The sequence below is a fragment of the Melanaphis sacchari genome, unplaced genomic scaffold (assembly GCF_002803265.2).
Source record: "Melanaphis sacchari strain LSU unplaced genomic scaffold, SCAv2.0 Contig4_pilon_pilon, whole genome shotgun sequence".
Taxonomy (NCBI): Eukaryota; Metazoa; Arthropoda; class Insecta; order Hemiptera; family Aphididae; genus Melanaphis; species Melanaphis sacchari.
In genome coordinates this window covers 2,998,623-3,007,814 of record NW_020271335.1, presented here as the reverse complement: position 1 = coordinate 3,007,814, position 9,192 = coordinate 2,998,623, and the positions used below count along the sequence as shown (strand labels likewise).

Below are 9,192 nucleotides of genomic sequence, written 5' to 3'. Positions count from 1 at the left end.
ATTAATTATGTCAATGTTCTAATACGTATAAATTCTAATATTAATTATGTCAATGTTCTAATACGTATACATTCTAATATTAATTTTATTTTTCGCCTTTAACTGAAAATGTATAGGTTACATAATATTTTTTATATAATAATTGCATACAAATTGCATCTTATAATAATTTATGAAATAATTTCGATATTTTTCACTTCAGGAATATTAATACTTTTAACGAGAGTAATCGCAAGGATAAATCAGAGATTATAGTGTCAGATGAATGCATAATTGGGTAATATTTTATGATGTTTTTATTAAGTAAACGTCCAGTTCCTATATAAATTAGTGTAAGTGGTTGCGGAAAACCTAAGTTTTCAATACCATTTAATGATATTCATTTATAAGAAATCAAATCTTATATTTTATGTTTTGTCATTTTTGTAGTTTCCTATATAATGTGTATAATAACAGAAATGCAAATGCATTAGAAGTGATCCAATGTAAGCTACTCCTAACATATCAATCTGATGGCCATTATCATCTTATACGGAGTAGATAAATAGTAAATATCTCGGTAAAAACGGTTTTATAGCCGGTGATTATTCATGTTATCAACAAAAAATATTTCCATTATTTATTATAAGTTTAACCATATTTTCCATATAAATATAAGACTATCATCTTTCATATTGATAGTTAGAGTCGTGGGGTCAGTATCTATAAGTGTAACTGTTAGGTTTTTACAATTTGGGTCAGAACATGTGATAATGTCCTTCAGAGTGAGTAGATCTTTAAAAAAATTATTACGTATTACTCATTGTACTAACTATTATTATAGTATCGGATTTTGCGATTGAAATATTACTCATTATTTTAATGAGCGAGACCGTTTTCGACCAAAAACGCCTTTCCCTTTTCGGTCGATTCATTTTTCGATCGAATTAAAAAAAACACTGATTCCCTTTACGACCAAAATCGTACTCTTCTCTTTTAGGCCAAAACAAAATTGTATGTAATGTATGTAAAAAAATAAAATAATTGGTATATAATTTTTTGTAAAATTAGGGCAATTGTATAATTATATAATTTTTAAAATGATTAAAAGTATGAGTTGTGTAAAATATATACTGTAAAATAATAAAATGTGGACAATTATTTAAAATAGCTACCTATCTATATATAAACATAATTTTTATGTTGATATGTCACAAACCTACTCATGTGGTTTAAATTTTATTTTTTTACATAATATACATATTACATATAATGACATATTAACATAAAAATAATGTTAATATTTAGATATTCTTATATTTTATATAATTTTCTACATTTTATTTTACAACATTTAAAGTATTTTATACTTTTAATTATTTTTCAAAGTTATATAATTATACGATTACTCTAATTTAATAAAAAGTTATATACAAATTTTATTTTTTTACATACATTACATAAAATTTTGCTTTTGTTGAAAACGGAATCGGTGTTTTTTAAAATTTGGTCGAAAAGAGAAGGGTACATTTTTGTTCGAAAACGGACATGTCCATTTCAATAAGTGGGTCTGTAAAAATAAAAAAAATATATTAATCATTTTAATATAAAGCTCAAAACTCAGTGCATTGACTTGGAGATTGAAAGATATATGAAAGGTACCTATCGATAACTAAATACCAATCGTCATGCATAATCATATATAAATAAGATAATTTAAAATTAGTTCAACAATTTTCTAGTCTTTCTAGACATAGGTATCTACCTACTTACTATTAAATTTGCTCATTCAGCATATGTCGTCAGCAATTGTCAACAATATATTTTTTGATTTTGAGCTATTAATTTACTATTGAGTAATTTAAACTATTACAATAAGCACCCATAATTATTGACGAGATTGCGTCCATTGGCGTGCGTGCTCACGGGGGGTTCCGGGTGTGCCTGAGCATCACCAGACATGCAATTAGGGCCCTAAAATTTAAGTCCTATAGCATACTAATGGGTCTGTATTTTAACTAATGTTACTAGAATAAAAATATTATTTTATTTAAAATATGTGGTAAAAAAAATTATGTTTCAGGATAAAAAAAAAATACACAACGTAAAATATTTTAAAGCTACATGGTAAAATTTATTGTGATTTCAACAGTTATGAAATGTTATTGACTATAAAAGTAAAAATAATAAATATGTATTGCAATTATCTTAAAAATAGATTTTAGATCTAACTATTTAATGAAATAGTTTATAACTTGGTATCTACCAGTAATACAAATACTATTTGGTTATTAATAAGTTTTATTATTAAAGTAATAGGAGCATGTTATTATAAACTTATCATTTTTATATTAGAATATTAAATTAAAAAAATGAAAGTAATGTTTATTCATGCATTATAATTTATTAAAATATGTATATGTCTTGTTAAGAGAGGCCTAAATTAAGAAAAGGGCCCAAAAAAATTGTGGGCACCCCCAAAATTCAGGTCTGCGCACGCCTATGATTGTGCCAGATGTATAAGTATGACTTATAATTACTTGATCTAATTCATTAACATTACAAGCTTTCAATTCTTCTGCTCGGAAACCATTTTTCAATACCGACAAAATATGAATATTTTTTTAAATGTGTCAAATCTAAATTTTGAAGATGTGTATTTGGTAGGAGATACGAGGTATTATTTATTATTTTTTACTTAGATATTTTATCCCAATTTTCACATGTTAAAGCTTCTTTGTCTAAATTTTTAATAGTATCTGATCGGCACGAAAAATCAACTAGATTCTTTTTAATGTTGTTTTTATTGCTCGAACTATTAGTTGGTAGAACATTAATACAAGAGAGAAAAAATTGATAATCTAATAATTGTTACACTATTTCAATTATTCGTTGGGTTTTGGAAGGAATTGACAGAAATCAAACACAAATGAATATTGTCGTTGACTAATTGAAATGGGTGGTGGTGGGTAAATGTATGTTAAGATATGTCAAAAGTAAAATTTTTCTTTGATTGCGAAAAAAAATAAGAAAAAATGGAAATTTATACTCAAAATTCGTATTTGTTAAAATCTATTATCCTAAATATAAATATTGATAAAATCGTGAAAAAATTACGAATTATTTTTATACAATTTTTAATATTATAACTTATAAGCATATTACTTGAGCATAATCTCAGATATATTTTGTGAGTGAAATTTAAATATGAATAAAAACGAGGAAATTCACGTGTAAAATTATGATAATTCAAAAACAAATCACTGTAGATAGTTAAGTACTTGCATTTTTCACCAAATATTTCTATATAAATTTCCTATTCACGGTTTAATTTAAAAAATATTTTGACACGACTTTTATCACGATATACGTTTTTAATTTTGATTTCAGTAAGTTAATAAAAAAAAGTTTTGTTCGGTTAAAAACTTGAAAATTTAGCATAATATGGTTTCTCATAAGTTATTACTGTAAATATTTAAGATACTACACGATTTTTTTTATACATTTTTGGAGTTCAAATTTTGATTAAATTCATCAATACCACGAATACTTAGAAAATATTTTTTAATTAACAATGTACAGTCAACACAAAATATAACGAAGTACCGTGGTTTAACGAAAATACCGATACAACGAACTAAACTACCGTTCACACACTTTGAAAATATCATTAGGTATATACCTATATAATATGCATATCGATGTACATACTCTCGATATAACAAACTATCTTCTCGATCTCTTAAAATTGGTTATACCACTTATACCTCGAGTTGATACTTTGACAGCATTAAATAGTAAAAATTACCATTTAAGTTGTAAATGTTGGGATTGAAATTTTAAAACAAGATTTATTTTAATTAAATAAATAAATATAAAAATAGAATTTTTTTTTTAGAAATGTTTACTGAGAATTTGAACGAAAATATTTTTCATAAAGATTTTAAACTTTTTACATGGATATTTTTTAAATTTTGTAAACACAGTGATATTTTCAAAACATTTAGATTGATATTATGTTATTTTCTGTTTGTACAACAAATTTATTCTCAACCGTATATTACAGTAAGGCAGCAGTACTTAAATGTTTAAATATACGTAATGATGTTTGTCTTCACTTAAAATTGTTTTTCGTATAAAATGATAAATCATTGAATTCAAATTTAACACATTCGTTACGGTAAACTATTCAATACTTAAACAGGCTATAGTAGAGCGGTACCCACTTGCTCACCTTTTTACATACGCACCCATTGTTTATTTTAAACTGTAGCAAACTCATCAGTTATATCACTTATATCCCTGTTTGTAATTCAATTTATTAGAATACATAAGTCTTGAGATACTTTAAGTAGATTGTGAATTATTTTAAATTCATATTTATAAAAAAAAAAATATATGTGTATATAGCGAAGTTGTATCTCGGCATTACATATGACCTTGTGTTTTAAAATCAAAAAAAAATCATTTTTTTTATTGAAAAAAAATACGTATGTGAATTAATTTATTTGATGTTTGAATGTTTATATTTTGTATAATTTGTAATACTCAATCGAGTGTATTTTTTTAGGCGTTAAGTATTACCAGAAATACTCAAATGCATCATAAGAGTATATATAGTATGGATTTAAGCTTTTGCCCTACATAAAACTATTTAGGTAAAATCTATCAATATACCATATTATGTAGCGTTTTTGAAACATTTTTGTCATGGGCTCCACCAAATTTAATGTAAAACTGTCAAACACCTTCTCCCTAAGTTTTAGAATTATTTTTTACCCAAAATAATTTGTAATCTTAAAAAAAAAAAGGTATATAGATATAGATCCACAGCCCGATGACTGATCTATTGACAATGAAGTCAAATTAACTAATTTACATTAACTAATATCATTAATATTATGATCAGCTATCGTTTAAAATGTATTTTTCATTCGAGTACACTGTTTATCAAAATAGTAAACGTTTTACTTAAACGTACGTGTCGATATTCTGATCGATAGTTATTATTATCAACTCGAAACTCAAGAAGCAAAGTATTGTAATGACGTAATGCCACGAGCACTATTATTATAATTTACTTTATATTTATTGTTATTTAGTTGAAATTTGTAATTATCAACTTTCTTATTATATTTTTCGTCAAAATTATTTTTAATATTTTTATATGTGGATAAATAATAAGTTAAATTTACAATTATTTCTTATCTAGATTAGAAACATGTTAACTAAAACAAATAAGTCATCTATGAATAATTTAAACACTACTTATCTATATAAAAATATCTCATACTTTTAATTTTTGTAATGATTAGTCAACTGCAATTCAAACATCTAATACTATTGATTGAATATACTTAACAGTTACTATAAAAAGTGATGAATACTTAATATTATACTTGAGTTTTCTTGACGTGAACAAATTTTTTAATAGAAAAATGTTCGATTTTAGATTAACCGATTGTGTCAACTTTGTATATTATATAATAATATAGTGGTAAAAATTTAAGGTATGGTTATATTTATATAGATACAATCTCGTTAAGTAAATTACGTTATATCTGCGAATTAAGAATCGAGAGTGCGCATTGCATTAATTTTTCCTCTATAATGCTCTCGAATATTTTATAATCTATAAATTAAAATAATATTATTAATAGACGGTCATATGGTTATCATTTAAAAGCATACGCGTAAGTGAATATTAAAGTAGGGATTTCGGAATGTGTGTATTATTTTTTAGATAACCAATACTATTTAGTATTTACTCTATTAGAGACATGCGGGTGTGTATGAAACGCGCGTTTTTCCTACTCGATAAAAAAAAAAAAAAATCCGATAACTCGTAATGTTACAATAACAACTCAGGTACCTCTAATGCTTCTTCATTACTAGTATTGTATTGTATCACATTGTACCGCTACGACGAGAATATATTTTCTTGCGACCGTTCCAGTGCAGTTTGCAATCGTGCGCCGACATGATCGTTTTGGCGCTAATCGCCGCCGCCTTCATGAACGGTAACCACTAACCACTTTCCGAATGATTAATAATATCGTTCGGCGATTTATAGCATTGTGTGACTATTATTATAATATTTTTTCTCCATGAAATCCATCGGATGCATTCGTATTTATTTCCAAATTCCGTCGTTCACGTGGCGTGTGTGAACCCGAAACTATCGTGCCTATAATACACATCTTAGGCGATTGGTTGACGGTGGTGGCGCACACGCAAAAGTATTTCGGCGAAGGACATCAACAGTTGCACCGCCGGTCGGAGCTGTCGTGCACGTCGTTTTTCGATGAATTCAAAGTGCAATTATTCTGGGCCATGGCCGTCGGATACGGCATATACTTTGGCTTTTGCGGGTACTTAGAAGTGAGTGTTTTTGCCGCTGTTTCCTCCCGCGCGCATTCTCAATGGTATGATTATTTTTCTTTTACTGTTTTCGCGGACGCGTGACTTTCCGTTGCAGTGGAAATACTATTTGAAGGGACGCGGCAAGGAAGCCCAGTGGAAATGTCAACCGAATCGTCACTTGCCCAAACACCTGGTCTGGGATCAGATCAAATGGGGCTGTATAGGTCTGATGATGACGAACGCGATATCTGCGGCGGTGGCTACACACGTCAGTTGTGGTGGTTACAGTAAAGTTTACGTTGCATTCGGCCAGTATCCGTGGTGGTGGTGGATACTCCAGTGGCCAGTGATATTCTTCCAGCAGGTCGGTCGCATATAGTTTTGAAATAATTGTACACAACAGTGCGCGGGCAAATAAACATTTTTACTTTTCGCCTATAAATTAGTTATGTTTTTATTTTTAAGCTATGCGGATGTTTTCCCTGCACATCAGAATCTCAATATTTTGATAGCTATGTAGGTATATGCGCTTTAGGTATGTCACTGCACTACTGCAGCGCTCGTGTTTAGTTCAAATTTTCTGGTGAACCTCAAAGTTGTATATGTTTTTATATTATCATATTCGTTCGTATTTAATTTTTATTTTTACGTAGGTCCGGTACATGTGTTTATTTTTTATACACTTTTTACGCGATTGTGTTTATATAATTATTACATAATAGCTATTTGAAATCTTTGTGTAAAATGTAATATGGTATCAATAAAGATATAAATTATTCCTGTTATTCATGTACAATTATGGGAATAGTCGTGATGTTAATTTAATTCATCTATTAAATTCGTTTTTATTTTTATACTTACACGTGTCTAAAATTCATATTTATCCAGGATTACGTGACTTATTGGATTCATCGATCGTTTCATTCAAAGTTTTTGTTCAAGCATTTTCACAGCATCCACCATAGGTATTTTCAGCCTACCCCGTGGTCGGTGACCGCCATACATCCGTTGGAATTGATTTTCGTGCAACTGGCTATGGTCGTGCCAATATTTATTTATCCGGTGCATTGGTGTAAGTATATACCTGAAGTACGCCAGCTGTTACACATAAAATATATTATATTATTACAGTCGTACTTCGACCATATTTTTTCTTGGCAACAGTGGTCTTATAAACTATATGACCCTCCCAAATCAAATACATTTTCATTTATCTGTCACAGTTCCGTTTTATGGATTGGCTCTTTACACGTACTATCACGGTATCGTGCAACACTCGGGAATCACTTTCAAGGCGCAGTGGTGGCAGCCTTGGCAACCGGATTGCATGTTCCACGACAACCACCATCAGTACTGTCACGTCAACTTTGGATTTAATTGCTCTTTGTGGGATAAGGTCGAGAAAATGTCTAAAATAAGAAAAATATTATATTTATGATAGGAAACTGGTTGCGAAAAACCCGTCAATACTTTTCTTCGTTTTGGTTTTTTTTTTTGTAGATCCACGGATCCATGAGAAAGATTGATCGTTATTACAGCGAGCACACAGATTCATGGGGTTCCGGTCGACCATTGGCGGACTTGTCGAGCAAAGAACTGTACAAAGAAATCCAGGAGAGGATCGCCGAAAATCCAATGGCTTACCGCGAACAAATCAACCCATACTCGTTGTAATACATCGATAGTGATACCCAATAATAACTAATAATTTCAAAGGCTTGCGTAACTGTTGGAAATATGATTTGGGTTGTTCTCTTTTCTTAACTAATGTTTAATTTTCATATTATATGGCTCGTGACTTACATTTATTAAACTCAGTATCATTGATATATAATTTATAATAATAGAAATGTACGCAGTGTTTTGTTTTATCCCATCTTCAACTAAATAATATTATATAGTATAATAATATGGGAATTAGAAAATTAAAAAATTACTAGACTACTGGAGTATAGCATATGCGAGTTTGAGCGCTGTACGTATTTTGTGTTCTAGGTACTTGTAAATTATCATGTTTATTACTTGTTTGAAGAGAATCGATTCCGTCTGTGTTTTACTATATTATATCTATTTATATTTTAAATTTTAATATGCCAATTGTACTGATATTTATATTTTACTGCTATGATTAAATTATAGTGGAACAACTAAAAATTAAGAATATTTACTTTTTCTTTTAATATAATATAACTTAAATTTGTTTGCGTTAGTTGTTTTTAGTTATAGTAAAATATTTTAATTTTTAAAATTTTCATACAAACCTTATAAAATTATTTCAGATCAAAACTGTAAGATTTAAATTTTAAATATCCCTAAAAAATTATCAATTTTTTTTTTAAATACAATATACAACATAAAATATGAATAACAATACTGATTATTTATTATACATGAAAATACAAAAATTTCTCCAAAAATATGAAGTATAAGTTTGATTTTATCAAAGTAGATAGGTATGTAAATTTACTGAAAACACTCAGGCGATAGTAGAAATGATAATTTAAACGTTGGCGGAAACGATGGTATAATATTATAATATATATAATGTATACATATGTCCAATGCTCATAATATTGATAAGTGATAATCCTAAATATCGAATATAATTCTTGAAAACCTATTGGATTTTAAAATAAACTATACTTAAAAACAGCATTTTTTTTTAGAATCAAACTCTTAAGTTCTTTAAGGTTAGATTTTTAAATTTTATATAATAACAATTTTAAAATCTAAATAGTATTGAAGTAAAAAATTGAATTGTAAAATTAAAGAAGTCCATTTCAAGATTAGGTTATATACGACGAATTTCAAAAAGTTTTTATGGACAATTAGTTTAGTTAATAAAATTGA

At 28.1% G+C, this 9,192-nt stretch overlaps 1 protein-coding gene across 1 annotated transcript; it reads left to right on the top strand.

The window, feature by feature from the left end:
* The first annotated feature begins 5,734 nt into the window (after positions 1–5,734).
* Positions 5,735–8,444, top strand: LOC112598912 (lathosterol oxidase-like). Its single transcript, XM_025345579.1, has 6 exons — positions 5,735–5,999; positions 6,185–6,360; positions 6,458–6,706; positions 7,231–7,414; positions 7,566–7,738; positions 7,843–8,444. Exons 1-6 carry the CDS (start codon positions 5,960–5,962, stop codon positions 8,014–8,016), a joined length of 996 nt encoding a protein of 331 aa, XP_025201364.1. The 5' UTR covers positions 5,735–5,959; the 3' UTR covers positions 8,017–8,444.
* Positions 8,445–9,192: the final 748 nt, after the last annotated feature.

Excerpts from the sequence above, each read along its gene's own strand:
- LOC112598912 (XM_025345579.1), top strand. The coding sequence starts at position 5,960 with ATGATCGTTTTGGCGCTAATCGCCGCCGCCTTCATGAACG. Across the intron at positions 7,415-7,565 it reads TATTTATCCGGTGCATTGGT|TTCCGTTTTATGGATTGGCT; the intron begins GTAAGTATATAC and ends TATCTGTCACAG. Across the intron at positions 7,739-7,842 it reads ATTGCTCTTTGTGGGATAAG|ATCCACGGATCCATGAGAAA; the intron begins GTCGAGAAAATG and ends TTTTTTTTGTAG.